This window comes from Penicillium lagena (assembly GCF_028827675.1).
Source record: "Penicillium lagena strain IBT 129212 chromosome Unknown utg000001l_segment0_segment0, whole genome shotgun sequence".
Lineage (NCBI taxonomy): Eukaryota > Fungi > Ascomycota > Eurotiomycetes > Eurotiales > Aspergillaceae > Penicillium > Penicillium lagena.
Genome location: NW_026623222.1, coordinates 3,368,377 through 3,388,448, shown reverse-complemented (window position 1 = coordinate 3,388,448; position 20,072 = coordinate 3,368,377). Strand labels below are relative to the sequence as shown.

The following is a 20,072-nucleotide window of genomic DNA, read 5'->3' as shown; positions in this document are numbered from 1 at the left end:
TCTCTTTCTGTTGCACATCATCTGTCGTTCTTGGGTCCACTCGTTTGCCCATCTATATAATTTAACACTGTCGCTCCCGTCGTTTCCTCTTTATCGTGTTTATTTTCCATTCTTCTCCACAACCATGCCCTCCATGATCAAATTCGCCGTGGCCGCTCTGGCTGTGGCCGCTCCTCTGGCCAATGCTCAGACCTGGACCAAGTGTAACCCTCTGACAAGTAAGAAGAAAATTATCCCCCTCCTCTCCCCCAAAAGTCTCGTTTTCACTGTGGAGAATTCACGCTGACCCGCCGAACAGCGACCTGCCCGTCTGATCCTGGCTCCACGGAGTCGAATCTTAACTTCGACTTCACTCAGGCCTCGGCTCTAGACATGTGGACAACCACCGCCGGCACGGTGAACACGGGCCCCAACGGTGCCGAGTTCACCATCGCCAAGCGCGGTGATGCGCCCACCATTCAGACCTCCTTCTACATCTTCTACGGTGAGGTTTCTGTCACCATGAAGGCCGCCTCCGGCACCGGTATTGTCAGCAGTATCGTGCTGGAATCGGACGACCTCGACGAGATCGATTGGGAGGCTCTGGGCGGTGACACCACCCAGATCGAGACCAACTACTTCGGCAAGGGTGAGACGGGCAACTACAACCGCTACACGTGGGCCGCCGTCAACACCCCCCAGGACGAGTTCAACACCTACACCGTGAACTGGCAAAAGGACAGCATCACCTTCTCTATCAATAACAACGTCGTCCGCACCCTGACCTACGCCGAGGCCTCCGGCGGCTCGCAGTATCCACAGACCCCCATGACCGTCCGCATTGGTATCTGGGCTGGCGGTGACCCGTCCAACGCCCCCGGCACCATCGAGTGGGCTGGCGGTCAGACCGACTACGCTGACTGCCCCTTCACCATGTACATCAAGGATGTCAGCATCGTCAACTCCAACCCGGCCAAGTCGTACACCTACGAGGGCAACTCTGGCTCGTCCGACAGCATTCAGATCAACGGTGCCACCGGCGGTGGTTCCACTGGCGGTTCCGGCTCCGACACTACCACCTCCTCTTCGACCACCACCACCACCACGACGAAGTCCACCACCACCACTACGAAGACCACGAAGACCACCATGTCGACTACCACTACCTTGTCTCGCAGCAAGGCCACCGGCTCTGGAGCTGGCTCGTCCACCTCCTCGCGAGGTTCCTCCACGGGCTCCGGCTCGGCCAGCGGCACTGCGACCTCGTCCGGCGCCTCCAGCTCCGGCGGTGCTTCCAGCTCTACCAGCTCCGGCTCCGGCAGCGCCCCGACCACCTCCCACAATGCCGCTGTCAACATGGTCGCGAACTACATGGCTCCGCTGGGTCTCCTGGCCGTGCTGTCTGCATTTTTCCAGCTGTAAATCTTTTTTTAAATCATGGCTTGTTATTATAGCGCCTGCTTGCTTGCGTCTTGGTGACCGTCCCTGAGGAGGAGAAAAATATACTGGGCTGGATCCGGGGCGGGTGTGCGATGAGGGATCCTTTTTTTACTTGGATATTTTGTGTACTTTGTTGTGTCGTTCTTCACATTCTTCTTTCTGTCTGTCTACCTTTTGATGGACAGACAGATTCGTCGGAGTGTTTTTGAAGACGACATCCTTTCATGTGTATCTACCTCTCACTCTTGTTATCTCTCCCATGGTCGTCATACAGCGACGGATCATATCAAATATTACAGTAGATTAATTCGATTTCCAATGCGACTGCATCCTCTGCATCTTTTCCATCGCGACTGGTCATTTTGGTGGCGCCGTTTTTGCTTGTCGCTGCCGTGTGACTATGCAGGGATATCAGCATTCCCAAGATCTATCGAAATCTACTGTGTAACCACACGACAATATATCTATCAATTATTGATTGCTGTGTTATGTATTGTGTGGACTTGAATCATGCTAGCGAACTATGTATGCTATTTAGTCTAGCGGGTCTGTCTGGGAAGCCAACCAGTTAGTACATCTTCTGTAAGACCCTCCTCTTTGTTTTATATTTATATCCTTTGTCGGGTTTTATATCTACCTTTGTTATCATCGTAGCTTGTAATGAAGCACTTCAGCTCTTGCTCAAGTACATTTGTCGTGTTCTCCGTCCGAAAAAGCAGGATATATCATTAAAGAATCGAGAGCCAGGGATGGATGGATACCCGTGCATTGATTAAATCTCAGAAATCAGGAAAATCGTACCGACGCTAGATAAATTCAATTGAATGGTACGACCGAAATTGTATCCGCATTGGCTGCTACTATTGTCCATGTGGACTCCCGGTGAGAAATGTAATGCGATTCCGTGGTTGAAGGGCGGGTCCTCCTGGGGTTCCGATGGATCGGCATTGAGTTCGGAATCAACAGGAATCCAAAAGAAGAGGGAAAGTATGGAAATGGCTCAATTTTGATCATGAATGTGCACTTAATAAATTTTTGCTGGCTCGCTATGAAACGGAAACTGATCGCTGAACGAAAAAAGCAAGAACCTCCAAACAAAACACTGGATGACAGACAAAATATCATCAAATGCAATTAGTCCACTAATAATTAGTATCTCCCGTCCGACAGAACAGGCCATGTATCTCGCGAAAGATGCTCGAGCAAATCCTCTGCTGTCATTTGATAGCTCACTGTCGCACCGCCGTAGTATCTCTGCCGACAAGCTTGAATGAGCCACATGAATTCCTCGACTTCGCCGGGCGCAATCATTCCTGGAACATGGACTAAGCTCCAGAATTGTAGACGTCTGTGGGGATCTGGAGAAAAGCAATCACTCCCCGAATATTGGGAAAGCATTCTCGGTAGTAATCTTCGACAGATTGCATCAACGGCTCTCTGTCGGCCGTTGTCCCGTACGCCTAAGCTTAGGGCTCTGTATATAATACTGGGAACGTGAGATGGTATTTAGAGTGGGAATGGGATACTCACACATTATAAAGGTCAACGTTGGATCGTAGGCCGCAGTCTTCTCTATCCATCTTAATTAGTTTAATGGGGGCATGTGGTTAAGGGAAGTTATTACCCGTAGACTTGCCGCAGGATTAAAATCGAGCCATCTTGAAGGCCCGACACCAGATGGGCGAAGTATGGAGACGTACGTGCTATATGTCTTTGTGATCGCTCTAGTCTTTTCAAGTCGGTCAGCATAGTGCGCGCAGCTTGCAGAGTTTCAAGGCCCAGGAACTTACACATCGCCGTTGCTCATCACTAAGTAATAACTCGCAATCCTTGCAACACCTGGCGGGAATCCTGGAAGATTAATGGTCATCCCGATCACCATATTCGGGCCCATGTATGCCATCTTAGATGGAGAATAATAAGCTGGTCAGCGAAGCGATAAATCTTGGGACTCAACCTGTTCTTTTCGGAGCTTTATACCATGGCAGCCACTTAGAGGATAGTCTTACTCCGGGAGCTGCAACAGGCCCCCAGTTTTGCCACGGGTACAGCTCATAGCTTCTCGGGGAATATCAGCCTCCTCGAACATTGACGCACGCACGCACGGCGGAAATGGGCGGCAATAATGCGGACGTGCTTGAGGGTTTCAACTACTACTGTAATGGTTAACGTGGCTGAAGTCTTATGCACTGTTCGTCGGCATGCGCTAGAATCAGTGTATAACGGAAACTTCAAGGGTCCGAGGGTGCAGGAATGTGTAACATTAGTGACTTTGGCTTGGCACAGCTTATAGACAGGGGTGCAGCTTGATCTGCAATTTTTCAATGCCGGAAATATTTTATCATTCGATCGATTTGCACATTTCGTATAGTTAAAGCCACCGCACGAGGATGAAGCAGAGTATAATGGAACACACACACACAGACACACACACACACAGACACACACACACACACACACACACACACACACACACACACACACACACATCACTCACTCACTCTCTGTCTCTCTCCCTCTCTAGTATAGTTAAAGCCACAGCTTCGGATTATGATAAGCGACTTTTCACACCGCTCATTCCCTAAGTGTCGAATTTGAAGTTTTTTAGATCTCCAGCGAGCCACAGCTGTATCTCTTCCAAGGCATCCAAGTCATTACTCGGCAGCGCAGTTGTCGCTTCCTCGTCGTGCCACTGATATGTCCTCCCGATCGATTTAACGTCAGCCCCGTGGAAACAACATGAGCCAAAATCATTGATCACTGCTTTGTCCTTCTCGAACACGATATTCGATGGGTTGATATCATTGTGAATAATTCCTAGAGAATGGAGGTGTCGAAGACCTTGCTCCACTTGAACTAACCATTCTGTCTCTTGAGCTGATAAACCCCCACTTCTCCTCTCAGCGAACATTCGTTTGCTTAGACAGCTGGGATTGGCTCTTTCCATTAGAGTCCGGTCATACTTCGTAAAGAGAAGACCGGTAATACGGCCATCTTGAACGTCACAGCCATGGTACTGGGCAATATTGGGATGGGGCTGTTTTCTGAGAAGCTCGCAGATTCGAACTTCGTGGAGTACCTGGCTTTGAACTTGGTTCGGGTTGTCGGGGTTGTAATCTGACAATTTCGGCTGTTTGAGATGCCAATTTCCACTTCCGTTGCCGTACGATCGTGTAAAGATGTTATCGTAATCTGGATAGAAGCTGTGCGACGGGATCAAGTCTATGTGGTAGAAGTCACTGAAGTTGACATCGTGGTTCGAGAAATACCGCTTCTTCGATAAGCCTCGGTAGAATTGACCATCCTTTTGGTAAATGACATAAGTGGTTTGAAAAGCGACTATGTCATTAGGGCCTCCAAAATCTTCAAGACATTAAATGACTTCCATTGCAAGGGCAGAATATCTGGGCCGAGACCAAATGACTTCAGAAAATGGACAGCCAGATTTTCAAAAATAATGAGAATAAAGAGGCTCAAATGTAATATAAAGAAACGCATTGTTTTTGAAATTTGCAAGCTCAAGTGCTAGGTCCTCGAAATTAACAGGGATATGGCCGAATCTGTATGGTGCTGGAAGCTTGCGAGGTGGCTTTCTCGGTGTCTGGGACGCGGTGCTATCCACCACTGGTATCACTGGTTCGACATGGCCAATCCGAGGCCGAGTCACCGCATGACGCCCCTGCCATTTACATTTTGTGGCTTGTAGTCTCATCCCAGAAGCGGAATTAGAGCGGGGAAGGTGCATTAGTGTGCAGAGAAAACACTTATGATTTTGTCATGCTACATAAACTGTCCAAGATCTCACCAAATAACTTCCTTCCCACCGTTCCGAGAACCTGGTTTCCCATTGATGAACCATGGAGACCACCCCGTTACCGTTCCTCCACGAAATAGAGAAGCTCAAGCACCTACCGCGCACAGGATGGCTCAGAACAATGCAACACGTCGAGAGCGTAGCAGCGCATAGTTTCCGAGTGGCGATACTGGCCTATCTCGCTCCAGTAGGTTGGCTTCTGTCGATTACTTGAATTGTGCTAACATATATAGAATGATTTGAATTTGGACATTTTCAAATGCATGAAAATGGGCTTGTTCCATGACCTGGGAGAATCGGTGATCGGAGACATTCCTTCCTTTATCGGTTTTCAAGAAGGTAGAGAAAGCGCACAAAGTAGTCCCGCCGTCTGAAAATTACTAATTCCAGCCAGACAAGAAATACAAAATGGAGCAAAATGGGGTACAATATCTCGAAAGCCTACTACAATCCTATAGTCCGGAAAACGCTGCTGAGATACTATCCTTATGGGAGGAACATGAAGAAGGTAAAACTCCCGAAGCCCAATGGGTACGAGAGATGGACAAGTTTGAGTGCCTTTTGCAGGCACATGAATATGAACAGCGGACATACGGCGAAAAAAATCTCGACGAGTTCCAGGGTCAAGTGGCCAAAGTTCATTCTCAGGAGGGAAAACGGTGGGTGGAAGTGTATCAACAAGAGAGAAATGCTCATCTTGCAAGACGAAAACGCCGATTTCCTATAACATTTCTGACTGGTTTGTTTTCTCCCCGTCAGAATAATGTTCTATATAAATGCTTATTGCGAAGAGAAATAGGAGACTCCAATGCGACTAGCACCGTCTCGGAATATCTTTCAAAGCAATTTACGATAACCCATATTTCTGTGGATGGGCTCTTGCATGCAAAGGCTAAAGATCAAAGCTATTCTCATTCTAAAATCATACGACTCTGCATCGAGGAACAACTTAGCGTTCCAGTGAGTCTATTGGTTGGATTGCTTGAAGTAGAGATCGAGGAGTTGAAGCAGGAAAAGAAGTCGATCCTGATCTCTGGATTCCCGAAGGATAGAGAGCAACTCGATGAGTTTGAAAGAAAGGTTCGAATAGAATTCTCCCCCGATTGTCTGGAACATGTCTGCTCATAGGATCAAATAGATCCAAAAATCAAATAATGTCATTTTCTTGGCTGATCTAAACAAGGACAGCGCAAATGTGGAAATGGAATTGAAAACCTGGAAAGCTCCAGTTAAGGATTTTGAGGCTGATCTAGACAGGTCAGCCTCTTATTTTGAGAAGGTAGGTAGACGTGTACCAAATCTGGAGCGAGTACTTATTGCTAACTATTCAACAGGTTGCCGGCTCATATGATCAACTCTGTGAAAGGAGCAAGAAAGTGATGAGAATTTTGATTGAACGTGAAAAGGCAGAATAGTGCGATTTGCAACAGCTAGTATTTGAAATGAAGGCAGAATTCATACTTCCCAATGCATCCAATTTGCATAGTCATGAGTTCATTGTCTTATTTACATCGTTACAATCATCCAGCAACCATAGCATATTAAATCGTAGAAGAATTGTTGTTACCTGACGTTGATAATCCGGTGATAGCAAAGAATTGAAAGCCAGAGCTCGAGATTTTAGCGCGTCCCGCTTGCATTGCCATGCACGCCGCCGTCGGCACGATCATCTATCCTCCAGGCAGATCCTCAACATCGTCGTCGAGAAGCGGGACCAAGAGTAACTCCAGCGCCAATCATCCCCGTTTCCGCCTGGTGCCCCACGGGCTTGGCCTCTCGCAAGGCCTGTGCGTCTTTTCTCCCACCGATAAAGCATCGGGCATACAACTCTCGGCGCCTTACCTTCATCACGTATGGAGCTCGGACCGTCCATTTAATTGGGGAAGGGTTGGCTAGGAATTGCGAGGCCCGCGCCTCCCTGTCGATAACAAGCAACTGCGCCTTGAAACATACGGTTACAGCTCTAATTATTTCACTTTCGGGGATGGACTGCGTCAACGGCGCAGTCAGATACGGAGATGTGTGTGTTGATCTCTTTCGTGATGTTCAAGAATCACAACATTCATTTACTTCGTGAGCGTTAATCCAATTACATTATCCCGTCACATTCGTATGTTCCTGAGCCAGTCGGAATTCATCCCACTCATCCCACCTCACCATGTGGGCTCGGATTGGCGACGAGACCCTGCACGCAACTGACGTGACAGGCGCTGCACCGAGTCCGCAATAGGGCGGTGGAGGACCAAAGCCTGGCGCAGCAGCTGTCGGATCGTGAGGGGCGACGGACTAGACGCTGAGTCCGGAGATGAGGACATCGATCCACGGACGAAGAATGCACCCAGGGATGACCCGTGGAGCGTGTCCATGATTGAATTGAGAGGCCCGAGCAAATTACCAGACCCGTCTGTTGAGGGATGAAGAATGGCAGTACGCTGCTCGCGAGTCACGATGCCCTCGATTGCTTCTAGGTGGTCGTCCAGCGTGGCCAACCGGCTGGCAAGTGAATCGGCCTTGGTTAATATCTGCGCGCGCAGTCGGTCAAGATACTGCTCTTTGCGTCGGAGTTGTGTCACCAGGCGCGTGTCTCGCGCGATAGAGCCACCAGATTCCAAGGTTGGGGGCGATGCGAGCAAACTATCGACCGCAGAGCGTAGGTCTGCCCGCAAGGAGTCAAACTCCCAGGCCGCTGCCCGCACGGCCTGATCACTGCCCTGAAACTCAAGATCGAGAGCATGTTTGGCACCCGGAAACACGGCCTTCACCTGGTCCTGCAGGTTACGAAGTGTGCTCTCGCTTTGTTTGATAATGGTCGCGTGTGGGGTTAGGGTTTCGAGGGTGGTGTCGAATATTGACTCGAGCCTCTTCTGCGAGGTTGCGAGGGCTTCTTCGGGGGACTGAAAGGGGTTGCTTGGTGGGAAGAATATCGGGTCGGGGGATGTACAGCTGTTGGAATAGAGGGTCGCAACCGCGGAGATCTTGCATAAGTCGCGGACTTGATAGACTAGCTCCGGGAAGACCAGCAGGTGAAGCACGAGAGTGAGTAGGACTACGTTGATCGTCATGCGGACCGAAGACGGTAGCTGGCGACAGAGGGCTATGAGTCTCGTGACAAGACCCATATGCCTGCCTTGAGCCGGAGCAGACGTGCCAGCGTCTGAACTTCTAGCGGATGCACTTGGCTGAAGCTGTTTCTGTGGTGATTCTGCGCCTGAAGATGATACCTTGTGCCGTTTCCTTAAGGACGAGGGCTGCTCTTTGGCACGCACACCCGGCGCGACCCACGAGGCCTCGGAAATGGCCACTTCGTAGATGGAGGGCATGATGAGCTCCGGACCCGACATTGCTGCAGAGGAAAATGCCGCCGGCGACCCAGTTCTTGTTTTTGGTGTCGTGCCATCTTTGTTGCGCTCCTTGTTGTGCGTGGCTGTTGATGGGCTGGCGGGTGTTGCGTTCTGCGCGCCTTGTTCCTTGAGCGACGAGGTCGACGCGACCACCCAGGAGTCACCCAGAACCGAGTGATCTGGAGTGCGCGGTGGGTCTGTAGACATCGCGCGGATGGTAAGAGTGAGCAAGGGTGGGTGTTATCAGGTATTGATGGTCAACGGGGCCAAAGCGGTGGGGATCTCAAACGCTGCTTTTACAACCAACGATGCGCCCTTCGATTCGGCTGCGGCCACCGAGACTCCCCAGGGTGCATTGGCAGACAAGCCCATGGATGCCACTCGCTCGCCCGTGTTCATGCTCTGCGCAGCCCAAAAGTGACCTTCCTCCCACCGACCACCGAGCTCTCGGCACCGCGCAGGAGCTCTTCACCTCGTCCGTCTACAGTCCTGGCTCGCCCCTGTTTCTCCCCAATGGTACGCACATCATCAACAAACTCGTCTCCTTCCTCCGTACCCAGTACCTACAATACGGCTTCCGCGAAGTCCTGACGCCGTCGATCTACAAGCGCTCTCTGTGGGAGGTGTCGGGCCATTGGCAGAACTACAAGGATGACATGTACGAAGTGACCGGCCGCGGGGCAAGCGGCGACATGGACGGGGAGGCGGGCGAGGATGAGTCGTATGGCCTGAAACCCATGAATTGTCCGGGCCATTGTCTGCTGTTTAAGTCGCAAACACACTCCTACCGCGATCTGCCGGTGCGCTATGCGGATTTCAGCCCGCTTCACCGCAATGAAGTTTCTGGGTCGTTGACTGGTCTGACCCGCGTGCGTCGTTTTCACCAGGACGATGGCCACATCTTCTGCCGTCCGCAGCAGATCAAGTCAGAGATTGCGTCGGCATTGGGTTTCGTGGACATGGTGATGACGACCTTTGGGCTGGGCCCGTATCGATTAGTGCTTTCGACCCGACCCGAGAAGGATTTTATTGGGAGTATCGACATGTGGGACAGTGCGGAGAGTCAGTTGCGCGAGGCGCTGGACAGCACTGGGCGTGAATGGGCGCTGAACGAAGGCGACGGCGCTTTCTACGGGCCTAAAATCGACATTCAGCTTCAGGACCAAGCGGGGAAGTACCATCAGCTGTCTACCATTCAACTCGACATGAACCTGCCTCGGCGTTTTGAACTGGAATACCAGGTTTCCGAAGGCGAGGAGGATTACAACCCGGCTACTCCAGGAGTCGCCACCCCCGTGCTCGTTCATCGCGCCATTTTCGGCTCGCTGGAGCGATTTTTGGCATTCCTGATCGAAGAAAATGGCGGCCGATGGCCATTCTGGCTCTCACCCCGCCAAGGCATTATTTTGACCGTCAACCAGGACGATGCCGTGGTGCGCCAAGCCCAAGAAGCAGCTGCGAAGTTCTCCGGATTCCGCGCATTGTTCAATGATGGGACTTCTCCTCCTCGGCCATTGTCATCCAACGACTCGACCTTCCTAATCGATGTCGACACCAGTGCGCAGACTCTCGGCAAGAAAATCCAACGCGCTAAGCAGATGAAGTACAATTTCATCTTCATCCTGGGTTCGCGCGACGTGGCCGACAGCAGTATAACCGTTGATGTCACCGGGCAGATGCAGAGCAAGACCGACCCGGATGCGCAACAGTTTCAGAGGCTGATGGGGGCTTGGGTTAGAGAAGAGGCATTGAAGAACCCGCGCGCAGTGAAGCTCCCGGTCAACGACGTTCATTCGCTGCTGGTGCAGCTTGAGAGAAGCTTTTTGTGAAAGATGATCTTGTTTATTATGCTTTTTTTGTACGATAGACACTATATCCCCCTGCATGTACCACCATTCTTGCCGACACTCTTTGTTTACTCCACTGGGGCAACCCGGTTAGCTTCGGGGGCGTTGATGACTCAGGCACATCATGCTCCGAGGTCGGGCACGTTGGATGCACTGCGTCCCCCAAGCATAGCGAGCAATGACCACAATGGCTGCTGGCAATGAGCATCCCTGTTCCTCAAATACCTTTGCCATATCTATATCACTGATCCCAACAGTTCCACCACATTAGTTTGCATCCTGCGCCCTATAGATGACATTGGGGGGCGAGTCACGTGGCTCCGCAGTCGGCGCCGAAAAAACTCGGCGTCATCGACGGCATTTTTTCTTTTGAGTCACAGCAGTTCCCCAGATCTTCAGTGGCCTGAGCTTCCTGGCTATAAAGCAGCTCCTCGATCCGGTACCTGGTTCATTCGAATCATCCTCACTGACCATTTCCCTGCCTTGCTCGTCTTTATCGTTTCTTATCAACTTCGTGCCCCGCGGTACCCCGCCTCGCCGCCATGCCGATGTAGGTCGTGTCGAATGGATTTGTACTCGGTTGACTCAATTGCTGACTCCTGCCAGGCTCAAGGATCCTTCAACAAAGTACAAGGCGTTCAAACCTCTGAACCTGCCGAACCGCCAATGGCCGAACAAGGTCATCGACAAGCCGCCGCGCTGGATGGCCACTGATCTGCGCGATGGCAACCAGAGTCTGCCGGATCCAATGGTATGAATTGACTTCCCTGTAATATGACTGCATTGGAAATCTCACAACTCTTTGTCCTTAGGACGGCGACCAAAAATACCGCTTCTTCAAAATGCTCGTCGAAATCGGCTACAAGGAAATTGAAGTGTCGTTCCCATCCGCCTCCCAAACGGACTTTGACTTCACGCGCCGTCTGGTCGAAGAGCCCGGCCTCACCCCCGACGACGTATGGCTGCAAGTCCTCTCTCCATGCCGCGAGGAACTGATCCGCCGCACGGTGGACTCGCTGAAGGGCGCCAAGAAGGCTATCCTGCACATCTACCTCGCCACGAGCCCGTGCTTCCGCCAGATTGTTTTCAACATGGACCGGAAACAGAGTCTGGAGTTGGCGGTGCGCTGTACCAAGTACGCGCGCTCCATCACGAAGGATGACCCGTCCAACGTCGGCACGGAGTGGCAATTTGAGTTCTCGCCGGAGACCTTCTCTGATACGGAGCCGGACTTTGCCATTGAGGTCTGTGAGGCTGTTAAGGCTGCTTGGGAGCCTACTGTGGAGAACCCGATTATCTTTAACCTCCCCGCTACCGTGGAGATGGCCACTCCCAATATTTATGCTGACCAGATCGAGTACTTCTGCACAAATATGACTGAGAGGGAGAAGTTCTGTGTCTCTGTCCACCCTCACAATGACAGAGGTTGCGCCGTGGCCGCGGCCGAGCTGGCACAGATGGCGGGTGCGCAGCGGGTGGAAGGCACCCTTTTTGGCAATGGGTATGATAAAGCGCCCTTATTCGACGAATCACTGCTAAGATTTATTTAGTGAACGCACAGGAAACGTCGATCTAGTCACTTTGGCTCTAAATCTCTATACCCAAGGAGTCTCTCCTCAGGTAGACTTTTCCGACATCAATGCCATCATCAAGGTCGTGGAGGAGAGTAATAAGCTTGCTGTCCACGAAAGAGCTCCATACGGAGGTACGTTCCCTCCTTCCCCTCGAAAACTCCCCAGTTTCCCTCCCAAGTTTTCCTCCAGGATCTAGAAAGCTCACATAATTCATCATAAACAGGCATTTTGACCCAAGTGGCATACTCAGGCAGTCACCAAGACGCGGTGGCTAAGGGCTTCAAGCTGCGTGAGAAAAACAACGCGACCGACAAGGATCTGTGGCAGATGCCATACATCCCGCTCGACCCTCAAGATATCGGACGGACATACGAGGCAGTCATCCGTGTCAACTCTCAGAGCGGCAAGGGAGGCGCTGCGTGGGTTATTCTGCGCCAGCTCGAGCTGGATCTTCCACGCTCGCTCCAGATCGAATTCAGCAAGGTCGTGCAGAAGGAAACCGAAGCCGTCAGCCGGGAACTCAAGCCGAACGAGATCGTCAACCTCTTCGAGCGGGCCTACCACCTCAAGTCCAACCCGCGCTTCAACCTGGTCGACTACAACATCACGACAGACCGCTCGCAGTCGCCTGCTCCGCCAGAGCCCGGTAAGGCTCTCAACACCCGAAATCTCAAGCGCCGCTTCACGGGCATCGTCGAGATTGACAACGTGCAACACGGCATTACTGGTGTGGGACCCGGTGCCATCTCCTCTCTGGCTGCCGCGCTTTCTACTCTGGGCATCGATCTCGATGTCGTCGACTACAAGGAGCACTCCATCGGTCTGGGCCGAGACGTAAAGGCAGCCACTTATATCCAGTGCACAGCTGATGGCAGCAAGCAGCAAGTCTGGGGTGTTGGTATCCATCAGGATGTGGTGCAAGCCAGTCTGATCGCGCTGCTGAGCGCAGCCAGCTCGGTAAGTTGGTTCACTGTTATTTTTCATGCGTGGTTAGTGTTGTTTTCTAATTCAGCCAGTTCCTCACTTCTCGCGCCGGCTCGCCTGCTCCCTTCCGACCAGTACGCTCCAACACCTTTACCAACGAGGACCTGCAGGCTCTCGAGCAGCTGGCCGGCTCCAACGAGGCCATTTCGTCCAATGGTGACTTGAAGGCCAAGGTGAACATTGAACAGCTCACAAAGCAGGCCGAAGCCCAGTAAATATAGGAAAAGTGCTTTTGTGTGTATCATTCGGGGTGGGAGTGGCCAAATAATGCATTTAATCATTGGAATTAAAGAATTTGGGCACAGTTTTTCCTGTCTTCTTTCCTTAAACATCCCCACGAAACAGGACTTTGTTAATAGTAAGCATTTTTCTTGGGTTAAGAATGAGCGTCCACCGAGCTTTTGATCATCTTCCCCCTTCATCTCTTCTTCTGGGGACAAGAAGTTATTGCCTATACGCAGAAGAACTATAGTGCGAGAAACTGGTGATCTTCGTCTCCGTTCTCGCTTCTTGTAGCTTCCAGGTTACACGACTTGGGACTATTCCCCAAATCTGCCTTAATGGTTGTGTCTATTTGCCGGCTTTAGAGTAAATAGTTCTAAATGGTAGCAGATCAGTAGCCTTGCCTACGTGGCTGCGGCTTAAGCATGCGAGATCACAAATCAAGTGGCAAAGTGGCTTGAAAAGTTCGACTTTTGGCACCCGATGGTGTCAACTTCTTCTCCTCGCCCAAATAATCGTCACGATCCAACTGCTCACGATAATTTGCAGGGGTTTTTGAACCAAGACATGTCATCTATTGGTTGGGCTATTATTTCCAATAAATGGGATTTCTTCTACTGTGATTGATAATAACATGATTATTCATATGATTATTCGGATGATTCATCGTAAAATGCAAGACCCGGTTCTCATCGTTTCCAGAACCAATCTCTTTGATTACAGTAGCAATGATCTTTCAGACATGTTTGGTTCCCGGAGCTGCCGCGGTCGGGTTATGATTGACCGTGAGAGCGTATAAAGCAGCCGGCAAACCTCCCTTTAATGCTGTTTTGTATTTATTGTCTCATCAAATTTTTGAACTCTTCGAATTACAATACTTAATTAGCTCTAATAGCAAAAGCAGAAATGTCCAAAGGTCTTGTTTTGATCACTGGTGCTACTGGCCATATTGGCTTCAGAACCCTCGTCACTGCCTTGAAGGCCGGCTACCATGTTCGAGCGGCCCTTCGTTCTGAGTCTACGAAGAACGAAATCCTCTCTGCGCCATCTATCAAAGAGCTAGCTCCAGCGGATAAGCTTTCATTTATCGTTGTCCCAGACCTTATGGTTGATGGCGCATACAACGAAGCCGTTAAGGGTGTGAATTATATCCTTCATCTCGCATCGCCGATCGTCCTTAAGGGAGAAATTAAGCCAGAGGACTATGAAACCACGCTGATCGAGCCTGCTGTTGCCGGAACAACCAATATTCTGAAAGCCGCTCTCGCCTCACCCAATGTCAAGCGTATTGTGATCACATCGTCCGTTGTCGCAATGGTCCCTGCGAAATACATGTTTGAATCCGATACACCCGATGGAATAGTTTTCGATCACACCTCAAGACTACCTGAACCCTTCGGTCCATATCCATCGGATTTCCACGCCTATAATGCCAGCAAAACCGCTGCTCTCCTCGCAACCGAGGCCTTTATTAGAGACCAGAAACCTAGCTTCGACATCACAAACATCCACCCATCTTTCGTCATCGGCAAGAATGAGCTTGTGACAGACGCGAAGTATATCACAGTGGGCACCAACGCGATCGCGATAGGTCCAGTTCTTGGAAACAAGTCCGACACTCCTGTTGTGGGCGGTAGTGTTCACGTCGACGACGTGGCATTCATGCATGTCAAGGCTCTCGACCCGAATGTCCCTGCTGGAAGCTATATTGGCAACTCGGAAGATTATGCTGGAACTGTCTGGCAGAATGCAACAGCAGTTGCTGCTGAGCATTTCCCTAAGGCTATTGCAAAGGGCATTATCCCTAACGATGGTGTGCAGCCTACCAGAAAGCTCACGGTAAACGCGAGAGAGACGGAAGAAGTCATGGGCTTCAAGTTTTTGAGCTATGAGGAACAGGTCAAAAGTGTTGTGAAGCACTTCATTGAGCTGAAGGGCGAAAAGGCCGAGTAGCTGACCTGAGGAGGTGGGGTGTCCATTGTGATATAGTTGGGACCTTCTGTATTTGCTCCTAAATAGCGGCTTTGATAAGCTTAATATGAATAATCATTTGTATTAGATGATCACTTCATTTCATTTGCTTCTGTAAAGAGTGTCTCGCGGTACACATGGGAAATAATGGACGGTTTGGCTTTTGGCCCCCGATGGTGTCAGGTTTTTATCCACGTCCAAATGCTACGCTACGTATAAATAGGTCGCTTGATGCGCACTAATCAGCATCTTTCCAATTTCATCAGAGTATCAACAATGAGGAATTCAAACTCAACCACAAACTCAACCACAAACTCAACCTCAAAGCAAGCGTTGAACCTCGCTTATTCCCAGTCCAGCTATGGATTGCAACCTGTTCAACGCGATACAACGAAGAGTCCTCTGCTGTTGCTGGCCATCTTAACCGACCTGGAGGAAGCAAGCGAATCGGCCCTAGTAAATCACATCCATAACCCACCTAAGGAAGTTGAAATTCAAAAATGGATACCATCCGAAGCGCTTCTCCAGTCGATAACTACGAAAAGTGATCTTCAAGACAGTATGGCCAGCCTGTACGGTCTTGCGATCCTGGCCTATCAAGCGGGGCATTCACAACTTGTTGTGGCGGACAATTTAACGAAGCGTCAACTGGAAGGAATGCCTGCTCAGGGAGAGAGTTCACGAGTTTCGGTGGTTATGGTTGCTATTAAACCAGGCAAAGAGGAGGGTCACGTCCGCGTTATTGCAAAACGAGATGCAGTCGGCGAAGATGGGCAATGGCATCTGCGGGAAACCCTGGGTATCTTTGACATCTCGCAAGAGTACATCATGGATAGACGGTATGATCGCCCTGATATATACGATATCTGCGGGCTGGAGTTGCATGATCCAGATCGCACTGTGTTTACGCCAGACATGTTGAAATCTCTGGGACAAGAGAGTCGTCGTATGTTATGTGGCCCCTTTGTGGCAGAGTTGAGTACTAATTGAATGTACAGAAGAAGATACCGAACAGCCCACTGTGCTACCTCTAACGCGATTCGGCAGCGATGAGCCAACTCTAGATATTTTTCTCTCTTTCCCTTCCACTTTGAAGGAGAGAGAGAAGCTACAATCATCTCTACATAAGGCCTTGCACAATCAATATCCAAAGGTGAAAGAAGATATAAAGAAGCGACGTGAGGAAAACGACGACGGTAAGAACGACGAAAATTCCAACTCAGACGAGATCAAAGAACCCATTATCCGACTGGTTCCATGGGAACACGATCATATCGCCTCGCGCCGCAATTTAATGCTCATCTGGGAGACTTGTCAATCTCATGATCCTTTCCCCTATCGCCCCCGTCCTCTGTTTTTCTTGTTGGAACCAATTGAGGGTGACAATGTTATGACTGCCCAGTTTGGGACTTTGCGGAAAGCTCCCACAGGAATTATTTTCCTAAAAAAGACTTTGGACCAGGTGATCAAGGAGACATTGGACTCTGACGTATGCGGATACGAGGAGATCAAAAAGGACCTAGAGAACTATGGACTGGTTGACCCATCCAAAATGGAAATCATGGAGGATCCAGGTCAACCATTCTATCCCAATCCTCCACCGTGGCTCCCTATTGATCGAAAAATGAACGGGGCTCCCTTGTTCTACCTCACAAACAAATTCACTAGTCAAAAACAGCGCGCCCTTCAAGACGAGATTCAAACTCTTACAGATGTTGATATAGACAACCATCCCTGGGAAAAGGTATGCTGCTTTGTCCCCTGGACAAGCGACGAGGATGGCACCCTTACAGATATGTGGGAATGCTTGTGGAAAATATGTTTTAACGAGAACCGGCTACACCGCAATGATCAACCTGGTTTATTTGTTGATCAGCAATCATTCGTTGACAATAGCGTCATCGCGGCTGAGAAACTATATTATCACCTGGAAGAAGCGAGTGAAGAGGCTCTCAAGCTTCTCGAGGATGTTCCCCAGCCATCGACTAAAGGATTCGCGTATGGCCGGATTCCGGGTCGCGATACCCATTGTGTTTACGCGAACCTTTCGATCGCCAACATGGCGTTGGAGGACTTTTTTAATGGCCACGAGGACGCGATCAAGAAATTCATCAGGCCTGATTGGCCACAAGGTATCCCAGAAGACGACGAAGATGATTGAAGTGGGTGACACTGTACCAGAAGTGGCAAAAAAGATATGAACGGACGATCTATTGGAATTATTGAATCGTAAATATCGTCGATACAGACATTATTAGGCCAGGGATATAGTCATGATCAGCACCAATCGCTACCACCCCCAGAATGCATCATCCCAAGCCCAAGCCCTCTTCCCACTCCCGGTGTGCCCATACACATCAAAACGCTGGGCTCCCTCCTCCTTGACAATATAACCGATCTCGCATTTGGAGAACGTGACCTTGGGCTGCTTCTCATAGAAGTTGTCATATGAAGAATCCAGTGCTTTCGCAAGGGTGTCAACTTTCCCGCCAGGGTGGAGCTGGTGCCATGGATACCGGCAGGCGTTTCCTTCGCACGACTTGAGTACCATCATGAGCGCGTCAAGTCGATCCATGATCTGCGGCAGCTCGCGGCTGGCAATACGGTACTGGCTGTGTTTGGCTGGGTGAGCGGCCAGGTTAACCGTTTGGGCTGGGTCGTCCTTGTGCAGTTGTCAGATTTTATCCCTGTTTTAGGGCTGTGGTAGCTCTCACCTTCAAGTTGTAGTACTCTTTCTCGTTTGTACACCACACTGAATAGTAGAGACTGTAGTCGTCTGCGACCAGTCGGATACCCTTGTATGTGTTGTTCTTGTAGGAATTACCAGCATCACCGTCCTTATCACTGGCATATCCGTAGACTCCCTCCGGCACAGCCTTTATTTTTATGATCAGTGATGCGAATCAAATATGAAAACGTATAACATCACTTACCAGACCCCAGTACTCAATAGCAACATGCTCAGTCTTGTTTTGTGCTTGGCTGCCCGCGATAGTCGTCGGAATCTTCTTGCCATCCAACCCAGGTTGGGTAGAGTCAGCAATAGAGAGGAAGGTCGGTGCCAGATCTGTGTGGCTGGTAACCACGTCAAGTGTCTCGTTTTCAGGGATGCCAGGTCCCCGGACGATCAGAGGGACGTGGATATCGGTATCTACTAAAGCGTAAGTAAGATATAAACACTGAATTTCGTGAGTAAGCTCACCATAACCACAGTTCTTGCCTGGCTGCATACGATGCTGACCCAAGTGATACCCATTGTCGGTCGAATAGAAGATATAGGTGTTATCCAATTCTCCTGCTTTCTCGAGCTTGGTGACCAGTTTCTCGATCAAGTCGTCGACGGCCTGCAGAGCACGGAGCCGGCAACGCTGGAACTCGTCGATGTAATCAACGACAGTCTGGTTCAGTTCAGGAATACTGCCAACCCAACTGACCGCACCATCAATCAGCTTGTTGAAGCTTTCATCTCGCGGGATTTTGTAATCCTTGAACAGATCCGCATGGCGATGCGCATATTCAGGCTCGCCAAACCAGTTGACGCCGTTTTCGCTTGAGCCGTTAGCATGCGGTGCATTCGGGGCCACAGTCAGCATCCACGGCTTGTCATGTTGCAGTGCTTCGTCGAGGAAGCCCTCAGCTTTACTCGCAATGACGTCAGTTGAATACTGTCCGTCATATTTCTCAGGGGGGCCGCCGTTGCGTGTCATCCGCGCAAGGTAATAGCGGTATGTCCATGGGTCCAGCAGAAATTCGGACCCATTGAACCCTCTGGCGTGAGGCTTGTTGTAGTTCTCTTCTGTCTGTGCGTTCCACAACTTGCCCACGTAGTACGTGTTGTACCCGGCATCCTGCATCCATAGGGGCAGGTAGTTGTCGTTCCAGCCGGCGTCCACCACTTTTGGATATCCACCATATGGCGGATTTACGTCGGTCACGTTGGTGTTATGTGGCATGCGGCCAGTCCAGAGATTTGCGCGCGATGGGCAGCAGAGCGCGACGGAGCAGAAGTGCTTGGGATAGCTAGTTCCTTTTTGAACTAGGAGCTCCTGTTGTATGTTAGATATCGGTGGAATAAAAACACCAAACAAGACATACCTGAAGCTTGGGCATATGTTCCAGGCCTCCGACATATTTGCCTTGGTCGTCTGTCAAGATGAATAGGATATTGGGCTGCTTGGCGGCGGCGACAGCCAGCCAGCATAATATCAGCTGGATTGGCAGGAGAAGCTTCATATTTCAGTGTGATTTTTTGAGTTTGGTTTGGGAAAACAAAACTGACAGCTCTGGGATTCCATGGAGGCCACAGTGTCCATCCTATATACCCTCATCGGGTCCTCCATCTTCACAACCTCCCCCTCCTGACGGTGAAGAAAAAGGTCTTGTATCATTTCTCCACAACATTCGCACAGCGATCATCGGCAGCGATCACAGGGCATATTGCCGCAGTGAGTATAGCGAAGCCGAGTGATCGTCAACTATAGACTGAAGCTTGCAGAGCTCGGAGAAATCAGGAAGTTGGGAGATGGAGCAGCCAGCCAGAGCACGGTGAGATCGGCATCCTTCGTAGAGGCTTCGCATGGCTTAAAGTGAGGGATCGGCAAAGACGCAATCGCAAACAACGTGATGTGGTTGGCTGGAGTTGGGCGAGATTTGCACGGCGATGATGCCAACCTGCCACGCTCTGCAATGATATAAATGTGGGTCTCCATGACGCCTTCGGCTGCCGTGGGGTGTACTTTAATATCACGACATCGTGCGAAAGTATATGCAGTGCAGCATGTATGTAGGAAGCTCATGCCGAGAATCACGAGATGTTATTTGTTGGCTTATCCCAGAGAGGAGTGGAGATCAGAAGATGTATGAGGTAGGTGTGCATACGAAGTATAGGACTAGGATCTTC

General features: G+C 50.3%; 11 protein-coding genes across 11 annotated transcripts; 7 read left to right on the top strand and 4 right to left on the bottom strand.

Moving 5' to 3' along the window:
* Nucleotides 1–124: 124 nt before the first annotated feature.
* Nucleotides 125–1,401, top strand: N7510_001475 (glycoside hydrolase family 16 protein; the record flags this gene model as incomplete). Its single annotated transcript, XM_056973402.1, has 2 exons — nt 125–218; nt 299–1,401. The coding sequence occupies 2 exons, from the start codon at nt 125–127 to the stop codon at nt 1,399–1,401; spliced, it is 1,197 nt and encodes a 398-aa protein (XP_056838519.1).
* A 2,599-nt stretch (nt 1,402–4,000) lies between these two features.
* On the bottom strand, nt 4,001–4,722 carry N7510_001474 (uncharacterized protein; the record flags this gene model as incomplete). The annotated part of the gene is made up of 2 exons (XM_056973401.1): nt 4,001–4,641; nt 4,689–4,722. The coding sequence occupies 2 exons, from the start codon at nt 4,720–4,722 to the stop codon at nt 4,001–4,003; spliced, it is 675 nt and encodes a 224-aa protein (XP_056838518.1).
* A 554-nt stretch (nt 4,723–5,276) lies between these two features.
* On the top strand, nt 5,277–6,648 carry N7510_001473 (HD domain-containing protein; the record flags this gene model as incomplete). Its single annotated transcript, XM_056973400.1, has 5 exons — nt 5,277–5,420; nt 5,467–5,572; nt 5,628–5,892; nt 6,422–6,512; nt 6,568–6,648. 5 exons carry the CDS (start codon nt 5,277–5,279, stop codon nt 6,646–6,648), a joined length of 687 nt encoding a protein of 228 aa, XP_056838517.1.
* Nucleotides 6,649–6,877: 229 nt separating this feature from the next.
* N7510_001472 (uncharacterized protein) lies at nt 6,878–7,129 on the top strand (the record flags this gene model as incomplete). The annotated part of the gene is made up of 1 exon (XM_056973399.1): nt 6,878–7,129. One exon carries the CDS (start codon nt 6,878–6,880, stop codon nt 7,127–7,129), a length of 252 nt encoding a protein of 83 aa, XP_056838516.1.
* Nucleotides 7,130–7,386: 257 nt separating this feature from the next.
* Nucleotides 7,387–8,781, bottom strand: N7510_001471 (uncharacterized protein; the record flags this gene model as incomplete). Its single annotated transcript, XM_056973398.1, has 1 exon — nt 7,387–8,781. The coding sequence occupies one exon, from the start codon at nt 8,779–8,781 to the stop codon at nt 7,387–7,389; it is 1,395 nt and encodes a 464-aa protein (XP_056838515.1).
* A 101-nt stretch (nt 8,782–8,882) lies between these two features.
* Nucleotides 8,883–10,403, top strand: N7510_001470 (threonine--tRNA ligase MST1; the record flags this gene model as incomplete). The annotated part of the gene is made up of 1 exon (XM_056973397.1): nt 8,883–10,403. One exon carries the CDS (start codon nt 8,883–8,885, stop codon nt 10,401–10,403), a length of 1,521 nt encoding a protein of 506 aa, XP_056838514.1.
* Nucleotides 10,404–10,963: 560 nt separating this feature from the next.
* On the top strand, nt 10,964–13,194 carry N7510_001469 (2-isopropylmalate synthase; the record flags this gene model as incomplete). The annotated part of the gene is made up of 6 exons (XM_056973396.1): nt 10,964–10,971; nt 11,028–11,172; nt 11,234–11,922; nt 11,972–12,126; nt 12,219–12,952; nt 13,012–13,194. 6 exons carry the CDS (start codon nt 10,964–10,966, stop codon nt 13,192–13,194), a joined length of 1,914 nt encoding a protein of 637 aa, XP_056838513.1.
* A 913-nt stretch (nt 13,195–14,107) lies between these two features.
* On the top strand, nt 14,108–15,154 carry N7510_001468 (putative oxidoreductase; the record flags this gene model as incomplete). Its single annotated transcript, XM_056973395.1, has 1 exon — nt 14,108–15,154. One exon carries the CDS (start codon nt 14,108–14,110, stop codon nt 15,152–15,154), a length of 1,047 nt encoding a protein of 348 aa, XP_056838512.1.
* A 294-nt stretch (nt 15,155–15,448) lies between these two features.
* On the top strand, nt 15,449–17,333 carry N7510_001467 (uncharacterized protein; the record flags this gene model as incomplete). The annotated part of the gene is made up of 2 exons (XM_056973394.1): nt 15,449–16,118; nt 16,171–17,333. The coding sequence occupies 2 exons, from the start codon at nt 15,449–15,451 to the stop codon at nt 17,331–17,333; spliced, it is 1,833 nt and encodes a 610-aa protein (XP_056838511.1).
* A 129-nt stretch (nt 17,334–17,462) lies between these two features.
* Nucleotides 17,463–19,405, bottom strand: N7510_001466 (sulfatase family protein; the record flags this gene model as incomplete). Its single annotated transcript, XM_056973393.1, has 5 exons — nt 17,463–17,834; nt 17,887–18,048; nt 18,106–18,326; nt 18,375–19,218; nt 19,268–19,405. 5 exons carry the CDS (start codon nt 19,403–19,405, stop codon nt 17,463–17,465), a joined length of 1,737 nt encoding a protein of 578 aa, XP_056838510.1.
* A 242-nt stretch (nt 19,406–19,647) lies between these two features.
* On the bottom strand, nt 19,648–19,968 carry N7510_001465 (uncharacterized protein; the record flags this gene model as incomplete). Its single annotated transcript, XM_056973392.1, has 1 exon — nt 19,648–19,968. One exon carries the CDS (start codon nt 19,966–19,968, stop codon nt 19,648–19,650), a length of 321 nt encoding a protein of 106 aa, XP_056838509.1.
* Nucleotides 19,969–20,072: the final 104 nt, after the last annotated feature.